Here is a 26613-nt window from a genome sequence, read left to right as displayed (position 1 = left end):
CTAAGGAAATCAACCCTGAGTGCTCATTGGAAGGACAGATACTGAAGCTGAAGCTCCAATATTTTGGCCACCTAATGTGAAGAGAAAACTCCCTGGAAAAGACCCTGATGCTGGGAAAGACTGAAGGCAAAAGGAGAAGGGGACGGCAGAGGATGAGATGGCTAGATAGCATCACTGATGCAATGAATATGAACTTGAGCACACTCCAGGAGAGAGCGCAGGACAGGAAGGCCTGGCGTGCTATGGTCCATGGGGTCACGAAGAGTCGGACACGACTGAACGACTGAACAACAACAACAACAGGCAAGCAGGCAGCCGCTGCTGCCTGGAAACTGAGCAGAATGAGCGGGAGTGCAAGAGGTGTTGAGAGCAGAGAGCGCGGAGTCAGCGAGGAGGGAGAGTGGCTGCCACGTTGCCTTTGACGTATATTAACTGCCCAATCAACAGGCTCCCCGCCCCCAAACATGGGCTCAATGAAGTGCTTCTGAGTGTATGTTCATGAAAATCATCCGCCCTGGGAATCACCCTTTCTTAGCTGCGCAGCTTTGAATCAACAGGCATCCACCGTTTCTCAGCTGTGCTCCTTTTGTAGCTTCAGAACCGCAGGGCTTGCAAAGTTGCACTGAAGGCAATGAGTTACTTTCGGGTAGACATGTTTACCCCTCTGTTCTCCACTCCCCAGCCCCATGCTATTTTCGGTTCGGCCAATCAGCGCTGCTTCCATCAGCCCACGTCGAAGCCAGCTGAGGTCACATGGACTCGTGAACAGTACTGATACCGCTGTGACAGGAAAATCTGACACAAAATGAGTTTGGGGGAAAAGAAAGGGTTTAGGGCAAGAAATGCTGGGCTAGCTATGGAGAGCAGCGTCTGTCATCTGGCACTATTGATTTGGGGGTGGAGTAGAACTGGAGTAAAAGCCCCATGTAGATAGGGCCTGATATTTCTGTTCAAGCTGAGGTAGTTGCTGTGCACCTAGCTAGATATCTATTGATCCAAAACCAGAGAGCAGCCATCAGCCAGTTGCCTTTCCTAGCAGATCCTCCAGTTCAACTTGTTTCTTCTAAAGATTACTTGAAGCAAAATCAGGGATTCAATATGCAGTTACAGTACCTAGTAATATACATTTATGTTCAAGTAAAAGAATAAGTTCTGAAATCTTGTTTTCTAGTTAAAGTGCAGTTCATGCACAATTCTCTGGATGGAGCTCAAGGTGCTTCCAAGGACTGTAGATAGCTTAATGACTGGTGGCCAGAACTGCGGTTTCATACACTTTTGATTTTTCTTTAGGTTTTCTCCCTCTACTGTATTTTAAATTAACCAAAGATTTTATTTACAGTAACCAATGGTTTAAAGTAAAATGAACTTATTAATCCTTTCAATGTGAGGGTGTTGTTGTTGTTGTTTACACATGAGATGTAAACCACTATTGGTTTCAGTCTGCAAGGTAAAAGTTACGTTGGCCACAATATACTTTTCATTTCCTTTACATAAGAACAGTCATATGTGGCAAAAAGGGCAGAAGGCTTCAAGCCTCTCACGTGCATAACTTCCTGGATATTTTTTTAATGCACAAAACACTGTCCTTAAAGTATGCTACATTATTTTTTTTAAAAAAAACTTTTTAAAAATGCTCCCCGATGCCTTGTCACAATTTGTCACTCTAGTGTCAATCTGGTCCCAAAGTATGTCACACACACTTTACCACCATCTATTACATGTAAAGATTCCCTCTTAGTTGACAAACATAGAACATTCATTGAAACTGAGTAACAAGAAACATCTTTACATGTTCCAAATCAACCCCTCAGACATTCCCATTTCTAGTCTCATTTAAATCAAACAACAGGCCATGTGCAAAGGGTGTGTGTATGTCTGTGCATGGAGGGAAAATAGAAATGGCCTTATTTTCCCTGAGTAATAGCACATTAAACAACTGTTCTGGAGTGGCAAACATATGGGGGTGATGCCACATTTCAGTCTCTTTCCCCTCCTTCCCTTCTCACAACTTCTGTTCCTCCTTTGTACATGATGCACTTTATTCATGACTCCTGAGGCTTAAATGGATGCTTTCTTGTAGAAGCCTGTAACGTAGATCAATTAAACATTGCTCTTTTCCACATTCTGTCAGATGCTGAGAACATTCACACATGGCACTAACTGCATGAACAGTAGCTTCAAGTAGTTTTTTAATACAATGCATGAAAAGATACAGCCTGAGAACCCTTGCCCTTTCTGGCTTATCAATGTGGCCGGGGGGCAGGAGCTTGACTGAGTGGGTGAGCATAGTGGTGAGTGCCTCTTTACAACATGGTGTGATTCCATCATGCCTAAAAGAGGTGGTGGTGAGATCTTTGCTAAAACAACAACAACCCTCCCTGAACCCCAATACGGTGGTATTGTATCTTTTCCAGCCAGTCTCTAATATTCCATTCTTGGGTAAGGTGATGGAGCATGTGATGGCATCTCAGTTCCAGGTTTTGGTGGTAGCCAGAAGTGCATTTGCACAGCTGGAGTGCCAAGTGTGCCCATTCCTGGAGCTGTCACATCTGGCCACGATGACTCATGCCTTGGTTACATCCCAGCTGAACTACATGGAACTGTCTTTGAAAACTGTTTGGTAGCTTCAGCTGGTCCAGAGTGCTGCAGCCAGGCTGTTGATCCAGTTATAGGGAGTACGTGACTCCCTTGTTTCAAGAGCTTCACTGTCTGTTGCCAGGCACAATTCAAAGTGCTGGTTATGACCTATAAAGCCTCACATGACTTGGGACCAGGCTATGTGAAAGACCTTATTTTTCTCTATAAGCCTGCCTGGGTTTTAAGATTCTCTGGAGAGGCCCTTCTCTTTGCCCTGCCACCATTGGAGGCACAGTTGTTGGGAACCCAAGAGTGGGCCTTCTTGGTGGCTGCACCCAGGCTCTGGAACTCCCTGACAAGGGAGGTCAGGCCTGCTCCATCTGTGTTGCCTTTACACTGGCAAAGTTAATTTGTTTAGACGGGCTTTTGGCTTGTAAGCTTTGCTGAAGCAGATTTTAACTGGTGAATGCGGTGTATTTCTTTGTAGAATAAAACACTATTTGTAGAGAAAAGGCTGGATATAAATTCAAATAATAATAGTAAGTTATTATTAATAATAAAATGATTTCACATTGTTTTTTGATTTACCACTTCAATAACTACATTATTTAACCCATTTCTTTTGGGTGTTTATGCAAGTGTGTGCCTGACATACTCAGAAGCACGTTATGTTAGCTGATTGTGAATGTATTCATCAATAATTCTCAGCCTGGCCCATTTTTGAGTCACCTTGTAGTGTAATAGAAAAGATGCTGAATGTGGAAAATGCACTTTTAAAAGGGCTTCCCTTTACCTCACAGGAGAGGCATAGATAACAGGCTGCTCCAGCAGCAAAACTATATTGAATGATGTCTTCCATAGTAAGTGTTCTTTAGAGAAAAGAGATGGAGGTAAGCTAAGACTGGGACTACGTTAATGTAGTATTAACTTGGTCCTCTTTAAAATAGTCTTGAAAATAGAAAATCGTTGGGAGATTATCTTTGGAAGAATAAATGATGCTGCCATTTCTGCTGCCTAGGCAATTAATTTATTGCTCACTCCCCGCCAATTGTAAAAAATGTTTTTAGAAATGTTGCTGAACTTGGAAATGAGTGATAGAGAGGCTGAGATACTCTCAGGCTGTGTAAAAGGCTGGCCTGCCCACTGGGCACATGGGACAATTATCTTGCCTTGGGATGGGGACCCAGAGAACTTTATGGCTTTTCTCAGTGCAGTTACTCCCAATGCTGCTGGATTGTAAAGGGGAAGTTGGGGATAATAGGGCAGGATCGATGCCTGCAAATATTATTGCTAGTGCAATATAAGATTTGCTACTTTTGAACGGAAAAAAGAATAATTTATGCTGCACAAATGTCTATTTGTTTTTAAAATACAAATATGCCTATGACTGATGGGCTTTTAATTAATTTGCTAGGTTTTTTATTTTTAAAGTTTTTTTGTGTAATTACTTTTTAGCTGGGAAGCTGGAGTGTTGCAAAGCCACACCCTGTCCACGAGCCCCATCTTTATTTCTAAGAATGCCTACATGGGCCCCAGAGGCATTCTTAGAAAATCAAAAGGGTGGCTGGCTGGCTGGATGGCGCGTAGCACTTCTTTTTGAAGTGTGCCAAACTTCCCAGATAAAAGAAAAGAAAAAGGTAGGCTAAAGGTGATGAGGACTTTTCCGGAGGGCTAGAGGGTAGGGGCAGCTGAAAGAGGTTCTGCACCCCAGCTCTATGGGAATCCTCAAGGGCTTGTTTGGGTAGAGGGGTTTGCATGGTATGGAACAGACATGAGGACCTTTGGGTGGATGGTGCTTCAGGAAGGTGTGGTAGGAGTGGATTGATGGTGTTGGTACTTCTGCCGTTTGGAGGCTTCAGCTGCCCCTGACTGCCCCACAATAATTTACATGTAATTTCCTGAACAAAAATATGGATTTAGTAACCAGGTGAAAAGTGTTTCTCTTCTTGGGCTTGATCTGAAACCATTTGCCATAATGTGTTGGGTTATCGCTAATCTTTGGTGTTAGATGATTTGCTGCTGTCAGCTTCTCCCTCGTTACCTGGCTGCTGCTAGTGCTCAGTCAGTTGTACAGGGATGTCAGTTCCATTAATAACCTGAGCACTGTGCAGACAAATTGTGGGAAACTGGTGAAGGGAAAGGAAATTGTATTTAGCCCAGGGCTCCCAGCTGTCATTTTATTTCCAGACCCCAGCGTAACTCTGTAAGGCTAACACAATTGCATGAGAGCAAAACATGCGCTCGTGGCTACTCTTATATCTGACATGGGGAAGGAGGAGAAAGGATAGGCAAGGACAAGACATGTATATGCACACAAAAGAAACCCTTGCAATCAATGGGAAAGCAGCAGCATACAGAAACCATTCAGCAGGAATTCTTGTAATTATTTAATAAATGTCTGCCTGCACATAGCCCATGAGAGCTGGAGTGAGCAACTGACAGGGTATCTACTGGTATTGATGCCTGCCTGCAGGCTGATCAGGCACCAGTGGCTTGATCTAGAAGTAGGGAGTGTTCAGCTAGTCCATTACTACATAGGTCCACACGGTTGTTAAAGCTACCCTTCCCTTCTGATACATTCTGTAATTTTTTGGCAGCCTCTTAACCTGATGTGGGTCAGTGTGACACATATGTACGAAGATCTTACTACTGTGCAGAGCAAGGTTTGACAGGTTAATTGTGGAAAAGAAAGGAAAGGAAAGGAAAGGAAAGGAAAGGTTCCTCCTGTGCAAGCACCAGGTCATTACTGACCCCTAGAGGGACACCTGCTTATGCTGGCGTTTTCATGGCAGACTATAGCGGGGTGGTTTGCCATTGCCTTCCCCAGTCGTGGCTACCTTTCCACCAGCAAGCTGGGTACTCATTTTACCGACCTCGGAAGGATGGAAGGCTGAGTCGACCTGAGCCAGCTACCTGGGACCCAGCTTCTGCTGGGATCAAACTCAGGTCGTGGGGAGAGTTTCAGTTGCAATACTGCCGCCTACCACTAAGCACCACACGAGGCCCCTAATTTACGAGGTTAATTGTACATTTCTTTATAATCACCACAAACAGTAGAGTATAAAAAGACAAGTACTTGACATAACCCCCCTCCCCAAAACCCATTAAGCAGGAAATACGTATAATGGCCACATTTTGAAATTTGGATTCCTTTTAGCTTTTGCAGATGAAGCAGTCAAAAAATCATTTTGGATCAAGAAGAAAATTATTTTTGTTTGAGAGTCCTCTTCACCTTAGAGTTACAGAGTTTACACAGCCACTTTTGCGTCGCACTAGTTCAGACAATGAAATACGTTACTGTTATTAATCTAGTTTCCAGTGGGAATCTTAGCCCTTCAGTAAAAGCTAAAACTGCATCCCACACTTGTATCAAAGTTCATTCATTCATTCATTCATTCATTCATTCATTCATTTCCTCTTGCTAAAGTAAATATATATACAAAACTCTCCAAATGCATGAAATATCTGCACATGAAAAAGAAATAAGAACCAACCACATCTTTCTCCCCCAAAAGCAAAGGTAGCCATGTTGACCACAAGAAAAATTCCCAAATCCTTGTTGTTGTAATGCATTTATTAGGCCAAACAAAAGTTCACCCCCCCCAATTGTGCAGTTTCTGAGATCCCCAGATCTCTTATTTATTATTTATTTATTATTTATTTATTTCATTTCTATACCGCCCAATAGCCGAAGTTCTCTGGGCGGTTCACAAAAACTAAAACCAAACAACACACAATAAAACAATTTAAAATATATAGAACATTAAAACCACAATATAACAATACAACCACAATAAAACCTAGCAGCAGTACAGGAGTTTAAAATACAGATTTAAAACAGCAAAGATAAAAATTTAGAAAGCTAAAATGCCTGGGAAAATAAAAAGGTCTTCACCTGGCGCCGAAAAGAGTACAATGTAGGCGCCAGGCGAACCTCACTAGGGAGCTCATTCCAGAGCCGGGGTGCCACAACAGAAAAAGCCCTCCTCCTAGTAGCCACCTGCCTCACTTCCTTTGGCAGGGGCTCACGGAGAAGGGCCGCTGATGATGATCTTAAGGTCCGGGCAGGCACATATGGGAGGAGGCGATCCTTCAGGTAACCTGGCCCCAAGCCGTTAAGGGCTTTGAATGTTAACACCAGCACTTTGAATCGGGCCCGGAAATGGACTGGCAGCCAGTGCAGCTGGAAAAGTACTGGCGTAATATGAGCTCGCAGGCCAGTCCCCGTTAACAATCTTGCTGCCCTATTTTGGACCAGCTGAAGTTTCCGGACCGTTTTCAAAGGCAGCCCCACGTATAACGCATTGCAGTAATCCAGACGAGAAGTTATCAGAGCATGGATAACTGTAGCTAGGCTATCTCTGTCCAGATAAGGGCGTAGTTGGTATACCAGCCTAAGCTGATAAAAAGTGCTCCGTGCCACTGAGTTCACCTGTGCCTCAAGTGACAGTTCTGGATCCAAGAGCACCCCCAAACTACGAACCTGATCCTTTAGGGGGAGTGCAACCCCCTCCAGAACAGGTTGAATATCACCTAGCCGGGCAGACGAACCACCCACTAAGAGTACCTCCGTCTTGTCTGGATTGAGTTTCAGTTTATTAGCCCTCATCCAGTCCATTACCGTGCCCAGGCACTGGTTCAGAACAGCCACTGCCTCACCTGGTTTTGATGAGAAAGAGAGGTAGAGCTGGGTGTCATCCGCATATTGATGGCACCTCAGCCCACACCTCCAGATAACCTCCCCCAGCGGTTTCATGTAGATGTTAAACAGCATGGGGAATAGAATAGAGCCCTGTGGAACCCCATGGCACAATTGCCATGGCACAGAGCAATAATCCCCCAGCACCACCTTCTGGAATCGGCCATCCAAGTAGGAGCGGAACCACTGTAGTGCAGTGCCTCCAACTCCCAACCCAGACAACCTATCCAGAAGGATACCATGGTCGATGGTATCGAAAGCCGCTGAGAGGTCCAGGAGAATCAACAGGGTCGCACTCCCCCTGTCCCTCTCCCGGCAGAGGTCATCCCACAGGGCGACCAAGGCAGTTTCCGTTCCAAAACCAGGCCTGAAGCCCGATTGAAATGGATCTAGATAATCCGTTTCATTCAAGAGTGCCTGGAGCTGTCCTACAACCACCCGCTCAAGCACCTTGCCCAGGAAGGGGATGTTGGCCACTGGCCTATAATTGTTAACATCCTCTGGGTCCAGGTTAGGCTTTTTCAGGAGTGGTCTAATTACCGCCTCTTTTAAAGCGGCAGGCACCACTCCCTCTCTCAAGGAGGAATTTACAACCTCATGGACCCAGCCGGACAACCCCTCCTTGTTTGATTTAATAAGCCATGAAGGGCAAGGGTCAAGCACACAAGTGGTCGATCGGACTTGGCCAAGCACCTTGTCCGCATCTTCAGGCCTCAGTAACTGAAACTCATCCAATGAAACTGGACCAGACGGTGCTCTGAACGCCTCTACCAATGGAACTGCATTAATGGTGGTGTCCAATTCATGACGATTCTTAACATCTTGCCTGAAGAAGACATTTGGGGATCTCAAAAGCTTGTAGTTTTTTCCCCTGGTGATCTTTTTGTCAGGTTAATAAGGGTACAATCCTACTGGGATAGGCAGCCACCTCCAAACTCAGAGGCGACTGCCTATCCAATGCAGGGCAGCTGGGCAGGAGAAGTGTGGAGGGGATTGTCCCCTCTGCACTTCAGCCGCCCTACATTTATGGCTTGACAACCAATTTCGGCTGTCTAGCCATGGGACCTTGGAGTGTGGGAAGTGGAAGCCGGATGACACATAGGATGTGTTGTACTGGCATTTCCGACTTCCCCACCCCAATACGACCCCAGGAACGCCTTGTTTTTGCCACTCCGCACTCCTTTTCTGAGTGCAGAGAGCGGGGCCGTTCCGTGCTGCCTACAAGGCAGAGTGGGAGCGAGTGGAGGTCGGTTCTCAGGGAACCGACCTTGGAGTGCGGGCTCTGAGGTCAGAACTGACCTATCCTAAATGTCATTCCAAAATCTTATATTGCTGTAATACATCTGTGTGATTCTTTCTCTCATTCTCTGAACATATAAAGCAAGCATCCCAACTCTGGTAATACAGATGATGAACGAGTACTTAACGCTGGACAGATTTTCTTTTGCAGACCCTATATTAAGATGTATAACAGCTCAAGCTGTTGCTCCCTTAAGTCCTTGCTATAGTGGGCAATTAGGTAGTTTTAGACCCTGGACCTCATGGTCATGCCCCCCCCCCCCACACTTTAGACATCCATGTGTATTAAATCAGTGGAGAGGGAAGCACATAACTAAAGATTCGAAGTATTTTGAATAAAGTTCTACAGTCTCCTTCTATTTCCACACATGTTTGGAACTAACAGAGTACCAGCAATATGTGTGCAGCAGTTTTAGCAGATGGCATTCGAGTAGTCTACTTTCCATGAAAAATGAAAACTCAGACGTGTACATAAAGAGTAAATTCATTGTTGTCATTAAATGCTCTATTACACTGCTATGGAAGATCCCTGCTTTCAAACTAGATTTTAGGCTAATTATTTCAGCTGCCTTCATTTTTAAAGAAGATATAAAAATTGTCCTTAAAAATAAAGAAAAAAAGGCTTATACGCATTCATTGCATTGTACTTCAGTGGATTATTGTAGAAGCGTTGTCATAGTAGATTCAGCTTTTCAATGTTAAGTGTTATATGTGCTCTCTCTTAATTGGTTGTATTAAAATGTAGTCTAAGAAGAGCTTACATAACAGCCTTTTTATTCTGCTTTGATCATAAGCTGAATTTACTGCTAGTGCATGGATCCTTTTTAGTACTAGAATAGTCTCAAGAGGCCTTTGGATAAAGTGCCCAGTTATTGATCCTGAGGGCCAAACTAGAGGCGTGGGATCTGTGATTAGGATTCCACCACTCTCATCGTTGTACTCATTTGGCAGCCATACAGGGCTTTTTGTTGAAGACTGTGTGGGAGTGATGCTCTGGGACAGCCTCTTTAATGCTTTCCTCTACTATAAATCTCTCTCTCTCTCTCTTTCACTGTCTCTTGCTCTCTCTTGCTCTCTCTCACACACACGCTCACACATGTATTTGCTATTAACTTTATGAGGGAAAGAGACAAATACAGAGGCAGGATATGGGGGAAAGGATTAAAGACCCTTTCCTTTATTTTCAGAGTAGCTTCATGGGGCTGTTAATTAGTAAAATAAAAACCATGGAGAGATGCTAATCACAGACCTCCTCCCCCTCCACATTTCACATATAATTTGGCCCCAATGGTGCTCAGCTACTACATTTACAGACTGAAAATCAGAACCTAAATAAGAGCTCCTTAAGCTCACATTTAGTTGGTGCTAGGGTTGCCAGAGAAATCTTCAATGGAACCAAATGAGTTCAAATTTTCATGAATCTGACTGGTGGATTCCACAGTGGATGGCTCCACTGTCAGTCAGATTCTGTGGACTCACAGACCAGTTTTCTGACTTTCCTGAATTTTGCACAAATTTCGTCATAGAAAAACACACACACACACACACACACACACACAAACCAGGCCAAAAATGTGCATTTTCCCCATAGGCTAAAGTGTGAAGATGCACATTTGGAGGGAATTTGTGCATTTTCGCACATGTGAATTTGCAGAAATGCGCATCTGTGTAAATACACATTTATCCAAATTTGGAAACAAAAAAATCTGATTCCCTTGATGGGCAGATGGCAGAACGAAAGGCACCTGACAATCTGCGAAACACAGATGGAACGGATTTTACACAATCCATACATCCCTAGTTGGTGTAGTCCATTGATGTAAAAATGTCATCTTCAGAACAGAGGGGTGAAAAAAAGCTCTACTGGTTTGTGATGAATGGTTATCTCTGCTAAGTAAATGTTAATAAAGTAACCTAGAACATTAGGGGCTCTAGCTCAATAGCAGAGCACCTACTTTGCATGCAGATGGTCCCAGGTTCAATTTCTGGCCTCTCCAGGTAGGGCTAGGAAAGAATCCTGCCTCAAATCTCAACAATACTGGGCTTCATGGACTAGGGATGTCAGAGAATTCCGCCACGGACTCCAGTGAGGCCGGATTTTAGAATCCGGCCCCAGAATCCATGGCGGAACAGCCTCCCCCCCCGCCACCCCGCAGAATCCCCCCGGGACAGAGCTTACCTGGCGGCAGAGGCTCCGGCTGGTCTACCGGCTGGCCGCTGCCAGGCTGCTGCAGCTGCAAATGGCGGCCGTCGTAGCGGCCGCCATTTGTGTGCTTGCGGTCAGCCGTGATAGGCTACATAAGTATTTATGTAGCCTATCACGGCAAAGAGCAGGGACGCAAATGGCAGCCACTATGTCATTTGCGCCCCTGCTCTTTGCCGTGATAGGCTACGTAAGTATTTACGTAGCCTATCACAGTAAAGGCAGCCACGCAAATGGCGTAGCGGCTGCCATTTGCATCCCTGCTCTTTGCCGTGATAGGCTACATAAATACTTACATAGCTTATCACGGTTGACTGCAAGCACACAAATGGCGTCTGCTACGACGGCCGCCATTTGCGGCCGCAGCTGCCCGGCCCTGGCTGGAACTCCGGCTGCAGCTGGAGCCGCCACGGAGCGGGTCCAGGGAGGATTCCGGGGGGAGGGATGGAGTGCCTCCCCCCCACCACCGATGCCCCGGAGCAGAAGGGTGTGTAGGATTTGTACATCCCTATCATGGACCAAGGGCCTTACTGGGTATAAGGCACCTTCCTACGTGCTTCCTCACATTGGTCGGAATGAACAGGAATGAATATAAATTAATTTGATGGTGTGTAAACAAGTAATTTAAAAATAAAGGCAATAACTATATCTTGTACCCCCAAACTCATTCTGCAACAATCAGCAATTTTCCCAGAAGCACCATGACATTTTGTCTTTTGTAATGCAGAAATGTTGACATGATTAAAAAAACCCTCAGATTTGTTATGAAATGACTGAAATGATTGTCAAAGAACAAATTGCTCCTAGGGGGCTTTCCATATTCTTGTCCTGGATGAATAGCAGGTTTTAAAACACATGTTAAATATTAGCTTCACACGGTAGAAAAGGCTATGCAAAAAAATGAGGAATCTAAGAGAAACAAATACCTCATTGAAAATATTGTGCCTGATTTCTTGTGTCAATAATCAGAGTTAAGATGCTATCTTATACCATCCAAACCTTTTTCTTCCACCCAGTCAAGGCCAGCACTGCATGCCAACCTCCCCCACAGCGAATTGCCATCACTGGGTCCCCACACCAGCAGGGTTGCCATTCGCAGTATTGGTACTATGGTGGCCAGCACCAGGGCACCTGCAAGTCACCCACTATTTTGGTTTCCACAGTGTCCTGATGTTGGCCCCGGGCATTGTGGGAACATCAAAATGGCAGCTTCCTACCTGCCCCTTGTTTCCATTCTGCCAGTTCGAGCCAAGGAGCAGGGGGAGGCAGGAGAATTCAGCTCAGGTGCTGGTGGCCCCTCCCAGCATGCTGGGACCTTGGCATCTGCCTGATCATGCTGAGTGCTGCTGCTGGCCATGTTCCACTTTTCCATTGAGATGTTTTGCAGCTAAATAATGCTATGGTGGTCTTTGGCCAGAGTGGCTCGATTTCGATGGTCAAATCTTGGTTAAATTGGCCAGGATATGAACATTGTGCACTAACACAAGTCCCTTTGCTTCCACTTCATTCTTCCCTTTCACAGCTGAGAGAACAAGCCAGGAAGCTGCACCAAACCATAGCTTCCTGTTACATGTGAATGTGGAACTATGAGAACAAGACAGAATCTAGAAGCCAACTTGAAAGCATGCCTTACTTGGCTGGAAGCCATTAACCAGAGTTTCCCAGTACAGATGTGGCAGGAAGCTGTGGTTCATTGCAGCTTCCTGGCTTGTTTACCCATTTGCATGAAAGGAGGAGCATCTAATGAACATGATTTTTTAAAAGTGCAAATTATTTCTGCTGTGGGGGCAGATAACGGAATTGGAGCATGGTGAAGCGTAACCCTTTTGTTCCCTCGTGTAGTCCTGAGGAAAATCCCTCTTCTAAAGGTAGTATTTCTTTGTGGAGCTATCCCACATCGATGTCAGTGTAGTTTGGCCCTGAGTTAAGTTGGGAGATCCTAGTCTTTATCCTTTATGAAAAGGAATATTTTGGATAGATAAGACTGATGGACTCTTTGGCAGAAAAAACTTTTCTTTTTTCCCCCCAGAGGTCTGTTTCAGTATTTCATGTTCTACACATGGTACACAAGAAGCTGCTTTATACCAAGTCAGAGCTTTGGTCCATCCGCTTCAGCATTTTCTAAACTGACTTGCAGCTACTTCAGATGGGAGTCTTTCTGAGTCCTACCTGGAGATACTATACATAAACAGTGATGAAGCTAAGCAAATAAATAATATTTGCTCTTGAAAGGCAATTAATATAACGTGCTTTTTTTAAAAAAAGGTATCAGAATTCAAATGGTGTTGTGTAGTCTTTTCTGTGCTGAAATGTCTATCGTGTTGGCATTTGATCAACATTTTGCAATGACTGGTGCATTCATAAATCATCCACCATTTTGGACCAGTTAATCTGCATATATTCTTTTAAAACTACTGAAGAATAAATCACATTGCAAAATGAATAGTTTTGTTTGTTTTTAGGCAATGCTTCGTCAGCTTTATTTTTCTTCCTTTGCTTGCTTAATAAATAAATGTTAACAGGCTTATTTATGTGGATACAACACAAAGCCTGCTTAATTAGGTGATTAAAATGATTACTTTTTCAATACATGCAAGACGTTTGTGACTTACCTAGCTCATTTAAGCAGCCAAGTCAGTGGAAATGTAAATAAGATTCCCCCCCCCCTTGCCTTCTTGAGATGAATATAAGAAGAAAGAACATTAAGAACCCTCAAATATATCAGCTTAACAATCATTACACAGCTTCAGTCTGTTGTACCAAAAAGTAATAAGATGATCAAAATAGATGCTGTTGAATTACTGTTTTCCTCTCCACCATTTACAAATGTTCAGGAGTCTCTCCTGTTCCTCATGGAGAACTAACTGCACATATTCCCTTCGGTTATCATTTGTTTCATTTCCTATTTTCTTCTGCACAGCATTTGTCTTCCATTGTTTTTTGTCACTGAGGACATTTGCATGACAATGGGATCTTTCTTGCTTAAGAGTTCATCTGTTGCTGCTGCTGCTGCTAATTCCCCACCTGTATTCTTCAGTTTGTCACAGCTTAATTCTCTCTCTAGCAATTAATTATAATGTCACAGGTAGAAGGTTTTAATTTCAGGTGAGAAATAAAAAACCTGAAGGTGAAGCTGGCCCACATCCTCCCCCCACCCCTGCCATCAAGGTGCATAGCCGTAATATCCAGCCAGTCAAGTTACTTTGTACCTGAGGCAAAATACAAGCATCTCTCTCTTCCCTGGCTGGAAGTAAAAATACAGTAGCAATATGTTAAATCATTAATCATTTGCTGCCTTTGAGCATGCCCTAAATTAGTGGCCTGAGGTGGCCACCTCACTTTGCCACTCGGTGGACCAGGAAGCTTAGGAACTCTCAGGACAGGGTGGCCCATATGCCCTCCTTTACAGAGGACAGCCCTCTCTCTGAAGGGCTGTCAGAGGACAATCCTTTATTTCAAGGCACCCTTTATTTGAAGGGCTGACCAGTCCAGAGCTGTCGTAATGATAAGGAAACCTAAGAAGCTGGGAGAACAGGGGCCTTGACATTGGCTATCAGCAGTTAGGAACTCACCAGGCAGACACATAGGTCATCTGGTCGCAGTCTTTGATGGATATATTGTATTTCTATTTCAGTTTCTAAATGTACATCCTAAATTCTTTCTAAATCTGCTAAATGTTTCTAAATGCTCTCAATCTATACATACCATTTAGCATATGCAAATATTATGCAAATTGATCCCTTTTTTTGTCCTTTTTTTTTGGAGGTATGTAGGTGGGCCACCCTATTTCAGGAATGGAAAGATAACGTTTATGTTATAAAGCTGAGCACTGACAGAAAGGAAAACAACGTCTCCCAACCTTATAAAATGGAAGAGAATTGCAAGAATAATGAATGTTTACTCTGATTGCCTCCACACATAGACCACCATACATGTGTCAGGCACCGTGAGTCCCAGTGGGTCAGTGTTGGCTCCTACAGTATCACAGCTACAGCCTGGCTTTTGTTTACCTCCCATCCCCTGCCTCCCTCAGCTTGACACCCAGTTCAGCCTTTGGGACCAGGATAATATCCATTGTGTGATAGGGTTTGGGCCTCAAGAGAATATGTACCTGGCACAATGCAAAGTCTTCTGTGAGCTAAGGAGACTGTGCTTGCAAATCATTGCTTTGATCAGCCTCATAGGTCCGTCCCAACATTTCATGTTTTGGACAGCTTTCAGGTGTCTTTAGTTGCTTTGACATTGGCAGATTTGATATCAGGAAGTTCTCCCTCTCCAGGGGGGACTCTAAGCATTGGGGTTAGGTCGACTTCTACTTTGTTGCTGTTTTTACTGCAGTCAAATCTGCTCTGTTCAGAAGGTGTAAGGGGACGAATACCCAGATTATCCAACTGCTAGCCTGGGGCTCTGGGCAGGTCAGACGCAGTTTACTGTGAATTGTTTGGGTGGCTGCTGGGTGAAGTCTCCCGTCGACATTTAAGGAGCCTGTTCCTTCTCACATTCACCTTCTTCCACCCCTTCTGCTTCCTAGTGCCCTGCTTAAGCTGTTTATGACCCTCCTGGACCCCCCCTTTAAAAAAAACAACAACCCAACCTTTAATGGTGTAGTAGTGCAGTTGCAATCGCAAAACCTATACATTTCTATGGCCAATAAATCGCAATTTCACTTTATGGACCACTCCATATTGCTTAGTAGATTGCTTTGCAACTGGAGGACATGTGGTAAGAATGTATGCGTGTGTGTGTGTGTTTTTTAAACCTCAAGGACCATATGTTTGAGCAATCTGGGGTGTATGTTACAAAAGCTTTACAACGTTTTATAGGAACCTCTATCATGGTGCAACTTCTTGGTCTCTCCTCTGTCTGTGGATATTGGATGCGGGAATGGGAAGAAACTCTATGTTCTGAGCAGTAGGTTGCCATAAATGATACCAAAGTGTTTCGCAGTGCAGGACTCTGTAGCCCTGTGCAGTTGTTCAGGGTCAAAAAGCCTTGAGTCTTTTGTAGAGGCTCCTAAGCCCCATTTCTTTAAAGTAATCTGTGCAGAAACAAACAGTCCTCAAACACTGCAGATCCTCCTGAGGGCAGGCCACCAGTCTTGCTGTTGCTGCCGCCTCCACCAAAGTTGGTTCAGAATCGTTGTTCTCTGCACATAGATGGGGTACCAGCTCATGATTCCAGGAACAGGGTCCACCCCCTTTGTATGCCCAATAGTCACTTGTACAATCCATCTCTGTGCTGTAGATATTGAGTGTGCTGAGGGGTTGGGGCCCGCTCCTGCATTCAGGGTTTATGTGTAGAAAAGTATGATACTGAACATCAGCACAAGGATCCTGATGCTCAAGCTAATGGCAATCCTGCGATCAGATAAGGTCACATCATGCTTTAAATGAACATCATTGTCATCACCATGTTTGTATTTCTTTCCAAAGGCAAAAGCAGTTTTGGCAAAAGTGGGTTACCCTGAATTTATAAAGAATGATACGTATATCACTGAAGGCATAAAAACAGTAAGTCTTGTTTTTCTTATCATTGATTGTTATTTGCTTTGATGACTGTAGCATACAAAGTACAAGCAGAAAAAAACAAAATAATTAAGGGTGCAATTGTATGCATGTTTAGGCAGAAAAAAAGTCCTACAATTCCATGCATTCTCCAGCTAGCATGGCTTGCTGGGGTTTCCGGGAGTTGTACGACTTTTTTCTGCCTGTCTGAACATGTTGTGGTCTACACATGTATAGGATTGCACCCTAAAATAGGTCCATGCTCTATAGAAGCCCAGAATACAGGTTATTGGAGGTGAATTGTGATTCTGTGTGTATATGTCTGTACACACAGAGTACAGACATCCCTGATGATTGTGTGGTATTATCTTTCTAGTAGCCAGGAAAACTAGCGAGATTATTAAAATAACTTTGCTTCACCACCACTACTACTACTAATAATACAACATCAGGCTGTAATGATATTTGATTACGATTTGATTCAAAATTGAAATTTTGTTCTCAAAGGAGTCATGATTTCAGGCTATATTGTCCAAGACGTAAATGGCTTACACAGTGACACATCTAGTTACCACTGGAAGGAAAGGGATATTAACTTCCTAAGTGGTTTATTTCCACTCTAAAAATGTATGCCTTTAGCTATACGTTTCCCTTGCTCTGCACATTTCTTGAGCTCTGTTCAATCTCCCACATTATTTACATGAGTCTCTTGTTAAGCATCACATCTCAGGAGAATAAAGCTTTTTTAATTGAAACTGAGGATGACGAGTACCCCAAGCTTTATTTAATCCATAAAGGAAAAATCTTAACCATGTCTGTGGTTAAGTTTGTTTTCCAATATATGCAATATCTGTCTTTAACACAAAACAATGATTGCCATCAACTGTGTCATTGGAGCAAATTAATGGCAGCTGCAATCCATTTTCTGAGTCATAATCTTACTGCTAAATTGCCGAATATTTCAAAAAGTAAAATGAAAAATGTAGCCCCCAATACACCACATAATGTCTTCATTGAGGCCATAGTTATGTCTGTGGTAGTTAAAGTAGGTCTGGAAACGATAATAAGTCACTCCTTTATTGCTTTATGTTCACATACTATCTAATCATTGTAGTGTGAAACTTCACAGTTACAGATATTTAAAGCCAGACAAGAAAACAGCTACAACAAATCTTTTGTAGGAAATATGTCTGCAGCCGGGGGGGATGAAAGTAAGTGACTTAGGAGTTCTACTTTATTCCAAGGGCAGTATCCAATTGTGTCATTCCTTTAGCACAAATGACTATGTGCTAGCAGAAACGAGGTGCGCAAGAGAATCCAACTAAAGTTATGTCTGCGCAAGCATGATTGCTCAAGTGGTTGTGTGTTATGCCTGCACCACCTGTTGTGAATCACTCTTGTGCAATCCATTGTGCAATGGGCTGCACATTCCACTTCCGTAATTTATTGTGCAACTGGTTGCACAAATGCTTTGAAGAGGGACCTCCCTGCAATTGTGGGAGCGTTGGAGGAGCACCAGGCAACTGTTTGTGCAATGGAAATATTCCGTGGAGTTCCACTAGTGCTATTTGAGTTTGCAGAATTACACCGTTGGGTACTGCCCCAAGTTGTTCAAGCAACCAAAAATTTACATAATTTTAGAATACATTTGGTGAAAAAGCAGTTAACACACACATATATATTAAATAAATAGATCAATGACATTTCTGTTAGCGAAATGGTCTCTGATGTGTGACGGTGTGTGGCTATAATGGTGTGGTAAAAAGAATTGGAGTATATTAGCATGGTCCTTCTGTACCAGGGGTGCACTATATTTACAAGGACAAGGGCCATTGCTCAGTGGTAGTGCACATGCTTAGCATGTGAAAGGTCGCAGGTTCAATTACTGGTATCCTCAGGTACGGCTGGGAAAGTCTCCAGTTTGAAACCCTGGAGAGAAGCTGCCAGAGTCTAGACCAGGGATGATGAACCTTTGTCAGCCTGAGGCCTGCATTCCAGTGGTAGGAGGGCCACAGGCAAAAGGGAGGTGAGGTTGAAAAATGTTCCCCCCCCCCAACATATTCCATTGTTACCAATTCAGAGTAGGATGCATGACTACACAGGAGTAAGGATGAGCAGCATGTGTAGTGACAAATAAGCAGACAGGCCTCTACATGTCTATTTAGAAGTAACCAGGACTGAAACACACAGGGGCACTTTCAAGTAGCATCCCACATATCAAGCCTATGCATTTCTACTCAGTATTACTCAGATGTTTTGGACTTCACCTATCATCAATCCAGTCAGCATGACAAGTGCCCAGGAATGCTGGGAGTTGTAGTCCAAAACATCTGGTGGGCACCAGATGATGGGAATAATTTTAATAAGATGATGGGAATAATTTTGCATAAACAACACCCCAGGTTATATTATGTTTTTAACTGAACATCTAAGAAATATGGAGGGTTTTTTGGGTCCCAAAATATGTGAACACGCATGCGTGTGTGTCTGTCATGGGTGCTTTTATGTTGTTTTCAGTTTATTTGAAGTAGTCTTTGGCATTTTCTAAATTATATTAAGTTGCAGATTCTTTGCAAACAAGCCACTAACAGTAATTAGATGTTAACGACTTAGAATCCTTAGTAGCATGGTGTGAGTTTGAAACATGGCCTAGCATTATATCCAGTTACTAGTTCTCTTAAGGCACAATGCTATGCAGAAAAAAGCACTACACTGTCCATTGCTGGTTGGGCAATGCTGGGAGTTGCAGGACTTTTTTTCTGTCTAAATATGCATAGGATTGCGCCCTACCAGCACTGTCAACAGTCATATTTTGTAATTTTCTCCTCAATGTAATAAAATATTTATTAGCCCTTGAAGGCTATAATTTGTAAATTAAAAAAAAACCCTAGCTGCTTTGAGTATTAAAACTCCAGGGAAAGATCAATTTTACGTTGGGGGTGCTTGTAAACCTCTCATGTTTGCAGATGCATGCTTTGGCTTAGTTTACCCTTGTCAGTTGTCAGGATTATTAACTCTTTGCTCGTGCATGCCCCTCGGCTGAGATTTTAGATTTCCCCACACAAACCTCATTTTTATATTGTTGTTGTTGTTGTTCAGTCGTTCAGTCGTGTCCGACTCTTCGTGACCCCATGGACCATAGCATGCCAGGACTTCCTGTCCTCTGCTCTCTCCAGGAGTGTGCTCAAGTTCATATTCATTGCATCGGTGATGCTGTCTAGCCATCTCATCCTCTGCCATCCCCTTCTCCTTTTGCCTTCAGTCTTTCCCAGCTGAAAAGACCCAGCATCAGAGTCTTTTCCAGTGACTTTTCTCTTCGCATTAGGTGGCCAAAATATTTCAGCTTCAGCTTCAGTATCTGTCCTTCCAATGAGCAGTCAGGGTTGATTTCTTTTAGGATTGACCGATTTGACCTGCTTGCAGTCCAGGGGACTCGTAAGAGTCTTCTCCAGCACCACAGTTCGAAAGCATCAATTCTTTGGTGGTCAGCCTTCCTTATAGTCCAGCTCTCACAGCCATATGTTGCTACTGGGAAAACCATAGCTTTGATTATACGAACGTTTGTCGGCAAGGTGATGTCTCTGCTTCTTACTATGCTGTCTAGGTTTGCCATAGCTTTCCTCCCAAGGAGCAAGCGTCTTTTAATTTCATGGCGACAGTCACCGTCTGCGGTGAACTTGGAGCCCAAGAAAGTAAAATCTGTCACTGCTTCCATTTCTTCCCCTTCTATATGCCAGGAAGTGATGGGGCCAGATGCCATGATCTTCGTTTTTTTAATGTTGAGTTTCAAACCAGCTTTTGCACTCTCCACTTTCACCCTCAACAAGAGGCTCTTGAGATCCTCTTCGCTTTCTGCCATTAGGGTGGTATCGTCTGCGTACCTGAGGTTGTTGATAATTCTCCTAGCAATCTTAATTCCGACCTGTGATTCATCTAACCCGGCGTTTCTCATGATGTACTCTGCATATAAGTTAAATAAGCAGGGTGACAGTATACAGCCTTGTCGTACTCCTTTCCCAATTTTGAACCAATCAGTTGTTCCATGTCCAGTTCTTACTGTTGCTTCTTGACCCTCGTACAGGTTTCTCAGGAGACAGGTAAGGTGGTCTGGTACTCCCATCTCTTTAAGAATTTGCCACAGTTTGTTGTGATCCACACAATCAAAGGCTTTAGCATAGTCAATGAAGCAGAAATAGACGTTTTTCTGGAATTCTCTTGCTTTCTCCATGACCCAGCGAATGTTGGCGATTTGATCTCTAGTTCCTCTGCCTCTTTGAAACCCAGCTTGTACTTCCGGTAGTTCTCGGTTAGCATACTGCTGAAGCCTAGCTTGTAGGATTTTGAGCATCACCTTGCTGGCATGTGAAATGGGGGCAATTGTGTAGTAGTTTGAACACTCTTTGGCATTGCCCTTCTTTGGAATTGGAATGTAAACTGACCTTTTCCAGTCTTGTGGCCACTGTTGAGTGTTCCAAATGTGTTGGCATATTGAGTGCAGCACTTTAACAGCATCATCTTTTAGGATTTTAAATAGCTCAGCTGCAATACTGTCATCTCCACTAGCTTTGTTATTAGTAATGCTTCCTAAGGCCCACTTGACTTCACTATCTAGGATGTCCGGCTCAAGTTCAGTGTCCACACTATCATGGCTATCAGGGACATTCAGATCTTTCCTGTATAGTTCTTCTGTGTATTCTTTCCACCTCTTCTTAATCTCCTCTGCTTCTGTTAGGTCCCTGACTTCTTTGTCCTTTATCATTCCCATCTTTGCACAAAATGTTCCCTTGAGATCTCCGATTTTCTTGAAAAGATCTCTAGTCTTTCCCATTCTGTTGTTTTCCTCGGTTTCTTTGCATTGTTCATTTAAGAAGGCCTTCTTGTCTCTCCTTGCTATTCTCTGGAAATCTACATTCAGTTGGATACATCTTCCCCTTTCTCCTTTGCTTTTCGCTTCCCTTCTTTCCTCAGCTACTTGTAAAGCCTCATCAGACAGCCACTTGGCTTTCTTGCATTTCTTTTTCTTTGGGATGGATTGAGTTGCTGCCTCCTGAACAATGTTACGGACCTCTGTCCATAGTTCCTCAGGCACTCTGTCTATCTGGTCTAATCCCTGAAATTTATTCCTCACCTCCACTGTATAGTCATAAGGGATATGATTTAGGTCATACCTGAATGGTTTAGTGGTTTTCCCTACATTCTTCAATTTAAGCCGAAATTTTGCAAGAAGCAGCACATGATCTGAGCCACAGTCAGCTCCAGGTCTTGTTTTGACTGACTGTACAGAGCTTCTCCATCTTTGATTATGTACTTTGCAGCCAATCTGATTTCAGTGTTGACCATCTGGTGATGTCCATGTGTAGAGTCGCCTCTTGTGCTGTGGGAAAAAAGTGTTTGCTATGATCAGCATGTTCTCTTGGCAAAACTCTATTAGCCTTTGTCCTGCTTCATTTTGTACACCAAGGCCATGCTTGCCTGTTATCCTGGTTCTTTCTTGACTTCCTACTTTAACATTCCAATACCCTATGATGAAGAGGACATCTTTTTTTGGTGTTAGTTCTAGAAGGTGTTGTAAGTCTTCATAGAACCCATCAACCTCAGCTTCTTCAGCATCAGTGGTTGGGGCATAGACTTGAATTACTGTGATGTTGAATGGTTTGCCTTGGATTCGTACTGAGATCATTCTATCGTTTTTGAGATTGTACCCCAGTACTGCTTTTCCCACCCTTTTGTTGACCATGAGTGCTACTCCATTTCTTCTAAGGGATTCTTGCCCACAGTAGTAGATATAATGGTCACCTGAATTAAATTTGCCCATGCTTGTCCATTTTAGTTCGCTGATTCCCAAGATGTTGATGTTCAATCTTGCCATCTCATGTTTGACCACCTCCAGCTTACCTTGATTCATTGATCTCTACATTCCAGGTTCCTAAACAATATTGTTCTTTACAGCATCGGACTTTCTTTTCACCACCAGACACATCCACAGCTGAGTGTCCTTTTGGCTTTGGCCCAGCTGCTTCACTCTTTCTGGCGCTACTTAGAAATTCCCTCTGCTCTTCCCCAGTAGTATATTGGACACCTTCCGACCTGAGGGGCTCATCTTCCGGCTTCATCTCTTTTAGCCTTGTGATATGTTCCATGGGGTTTTCTTGGTAAGAATACTGGAGTGGGTTGCCATTTCCTTCTCCAGTGGACCACATTTTGTCAGAACTCTCCACCATGACCTGTCTGTCTTGGGTGGCCCTGCACATCATAGCTTATGGATTCACTGAGTTACGCAAGCCCCTTCACCACAACAAGGCAGTGATCCATGAAGGGGCATTTTTATATTCCTCGGCATCAAAATATAGATCATAAACAGTGGCTAAAATGAATGTAGTGTTTTAGATATCTAGGTACTGGAAGGATCTGTAGAATAACTGTTTTAAAAGTTTTCCAGCATGGCAGATGTTAGCCAAAAACACTTTGTTGACTATGGGATCTCCTGGTAAATGTCTGAATTGTTACATTTCCCAATGGTCTCCTAGAATGTCAACATTCACCAATTCTCCGACATTTACTGTTGTTGTTTCATAGAAATGGTACATCATTCAAACTGCACGTGTTGAGGTGGATAGTTTAAAGTAAAAATTGCATTGCTTTCAAAAATGTACAAAATATAGAAAAATATCAAGATCAGTAATTATTAAATATATATTATAGGGGATCACATGTTCATATTCACAATGGGAAAAAAGTCTATGGAATTGAACAGATGAATTCTTGCTCAAAATAAGAACAACATTGATTCAGGATGTTTTGCTTTGTATGCATTAAAGTAATTGATCTTTCCCCTTGAATCTGTTGGTTATACTTGCATAACCCTTATGTTGTATTCCTAGATGAAGTTTTCAGAAACGGACTATTTCGGCAATGTACTTCAGACCCGCAAACAGGCAGCACAGTCTGATTTCTACTGGCTGAGAAGAGAAGTTCCAAAAACAGAGTGAGTAGGAAGGAAATGTATTAGGGAAGAGTTGACCTAATACTTCATCACACAATTAGTATGCATGTAACATAAACACTTAGGGCACCATCCAGCTAGAGTTCAGACTTTTAAGGCCCACTGATTTCAGTGGAAGGGATGCGCATGTACCTTGCACTGAACTCAGTGAGACTTTAAACTGCTTAGCTTTGGCTGGTTTAGGGCTTAATGTGTGTGTATTTTTTTTAAAGAAACTATAATTGAATTGTAATTGAATTGGATTTCTGCTGGCAACTGTGGTAATTTGGAATAGTACAGCTGGAGTTTTTGTGCATTAGATTTTTCATAAAAAGACATCTAGCCATTAAGAGGCAATGCTGCTATTGCTAACGTAGGTACTTGCTACCTACAGCAGTGGTGTATGGACTTAACAGATAATGGACTTGGCTTACATGTTTTTTTCAATTTAAACAAATGCCAGACTTCAATAGAATTTGAACTTGCTGCATCCAAAAACTTGAGTTGGTAATACATTGGGTTGTATCGAATGGTGTCGTTCCGCTAGTGCAAAGCTTCTAATGCTTGTGGAAACCTGGTTTTCATCCTTGCACAAGGGTTAAATCTAATACTGTGATTCTGCTTGTGCAAGCTCTTTCACAACTGACTGCACAACCTATTGCACAGGTTGTTCCACAACCCATTCCACAGGTTGTTCCACAACCCATTCCACAAGCCATTCCACAAGCCATTTCACAATCTGTTGCATGACTCGTTAGGACTTAATTGGGCTAGGTGTCGCTTGTGCTAGTTGTGCCAGCTGTTCCATTAGCACTTGTGCAACTTGTAGTGAAACAATGCCGCCACGTGTACTTTTTCTGCTAGCAGAACATTGGCTGTAACTCAAATTTAGCTTAGCCCTGGTGAGACAACTTCTCTGAAAATATGATGCTTTCCCATGGTCATGAGTCTGAGGTTTTGACCGATCTCCAAAGGAATGTAGTTTTGCCAGACAAGATGGGGAAGGGGAAGAGGCATAGATGTCTTTTAACTGAACAATAGGAGTTGGATCTGCATCCGTCCTTGCCAATAAGCATTTCACAGTTCCTGCAGACTGCTGCCTGGTCTCAAGTCCATTGTCATTCAGCGCTTTCTGAAAACCCAGCTCAGGACAGATAAGAGGAAGTACTGCACAAAGCGCATAGTTTAACTATGGAACTCACTACCACAGGATGTAGTGATGGCCACCAATTTGGATGGCTTTAAAAGGGGGTTGGACAAATTCCTGGAGGAAAAGGCTATTGATGGCTACTAGTCCTGATGGCTATGTGCTACCTCCAGTACCAGAGGCAGGGAGCCTATGTACACCAGTTGCTGGGGAACGATGGGTGGGAGGGTGCTGTTGCACTCATGTCCTGCTTGTGGGTTCCCAGTCAACAGCTGGTTGGCCACTGTGTGAACAGACTGCTGGACTAGATGGACCCTTGTCTGATCCAGCATGGCTCTTCTTATGTTCTTAATGCTTAATTCCCTACCAGTTACAACCTGTTCTGTTTCCTGTGGTCAATGCTTTGTTTTAAGTAGTATCATAGTCCCCGTGTATTATGCTTAAGGATGACCAACAAATCTGCAATGGAATCAAATGTGTTTGGATTACTATGAATCCAACCCATGGATTCAACAGTGGACTGGTTTTTCTCGAGTTGCACAGATTCTACAGACTTGCCTGCCCTTTTTTTTTTTTTTTTACTTTCCTGAATTTTGCGGAAATTTAGTCATAGAAAAATACGTAAAATGAAAAGAAAAAAAAACCACACCAGCTGAAAATATTCATTTCCCCATATGCTAAAGCATGAAAATATGCATTTGGGGGGTAATTTTGCATTTTGGCAGGATTTGTGCATTGGGGGGGTGCACATTTTCACAAGTGCAAATTTGTGTAAATGTGAATTTGTGCAAATTCAGGAAACTGCAACCCCTCCCCCTGAATTCCACCAATGAGTGGATGATGGAATGATAGGCACCTGATAACCTGCAAAACACATACTGAAAAGGTTGTACAAAATCCATGTATCCCTACTAATACAAGCCTGAGAAAAATCTGTAAATCAGAGCCCTTCCATCTATGGCTTGTGACACAATACCAAAATCATAGCAATGGCTGCAGTGGTGGTAGTCATTGTTACATAGGCATACATTGAAATGGTAAGAGATAACCCTGAAGGGTTCATTTTGAGGCTCTTCTGTACCATCGTTCAGCAAAACACGGTATATTTAGCACACCATGAGCTTCCATGAAAGAGGAGATAAACACCCTTGATCCTCCACTCATCTGGAAGTGGCTATTAGCTGCACTAATATAGCCTGAAGAGAGTCTTTGTACGATGGGAAATGTCACTGAAGGTGAAATTAATTGGCAGATAATCCCCAAAATATACAACTTTAGGGCTGTCCCCTGTGAATCGTCCCCCACCACTGCTACACTTTGGAAGGAAAGGAATTATCCCCTAACTCGGCATGAGGTAGAATGCAACTGAGCTTATCTAGTTCTTTTTTCTCCTTCAAGGGCTACTTAATGCCACCCCTTCCCCACTCAATCTTCATATTTATGTGGCTTAAGTCTCTTTCTACTTGTTTTTTTTAATATAGGTAGAGAAATAAGGAATGAGAAGTTAGTGACCTGCTGTGCATGTGCCATGGGTGTAAGGCAGCCTTCCCCAACCTGGTGCCCTCTAGAGGTGTTGGACTGCAAATCTCATCATTCCCAGCCTGCATGGTGGCTATACCAGCTGGGAATTATGGGATTTGCAGTCCAACACATCCAGAGGGCACCAGATTGGGGAAGGCTGGCATAAGGCATACCCCTCGTTTTAGCTAAATGACATCCTTAACTTCAACGGCAGACCCTTGAACTAGTTTCTAAGGGCCGCTTCTACCAAGATACGTTCCCTACACGGGTCTCAATTTCTGTATACAGTCGACACATACATTTCTAATCTGCCTTCTTTTGTTCCACATACACACAGGGAACTTTGATTGGTGTTGTCTTTCTATCTGCATGTAGATTCAGTGAAATGCAGGTGTGAGATCATTAGTGAGTGGACATGTGGAGGTTGTTGCTTTTGCGGGAGTGATATGTATGCAGAAAATTTGTCTTCATGATGCACGACTGTGACTACTTTGGGATAGGATGTTTTGCCATTGCCTCCACAGTGAACAAGGGCTTTTCGGGGAGGTGTGTATATTGCACTGCTTGATATGTCCCAGTTAGCCATTATACACTGTAAGTAAATCCAGGTCACCATGTAAAGTGAGATGCAGAAACATGGATTATGCTGACCCTTGAGAAAAAACCCCACAGTGCTCATCT

The 26613-nt window shown here is 43.3% G+C and overlaps 1 protein-coding gene across 1 annotated transcript in view; it reads left to right on the top strand.

Annotated features, from left to right (window-relative positions):
* Positions 1 to 26613, top strand: part of PHEX (phosphate regulating endopeptidase X-linked) — a 158966-nt gene that overhangs the window by 93381 nt on the left and 38972 nt on the right. Inside the window, exons 13-14 of the mRNA XM_084841745.1 lie at positions 16211 to 16288; positions 23164 to 23267. Coding sequence (XP_084697871.1) covers positions 16211 to 16288; positions 23164 to 23267 — 182 coding nt within the window. The remainder of the gene's footprint in view (positions 1 to 16210; positions 16289 to 23163; positions 23268 to 26613) is intronic.

Source organism: Heloderma suspectum, chromosome 3 (genome assembly GCF_057233095.1).
Source record: "Heloderma suspectum isolate Gila_16-S chromosome 3, 16-S_ref, whole genome shotgun sequence".
In the NCBI taxonomy this organism is placed as follows: Eukaryota; Metazoa; Chordata; class Lepidosauria; order Squamata; family Helodermatidae; genus Heloderma; species Heloderma suspectum.
The sequence above is the reverse complement of the archived record's forward strand: the minus strand, read 5'-3'. Positions and strand labels throughout refer to the sequence as shown.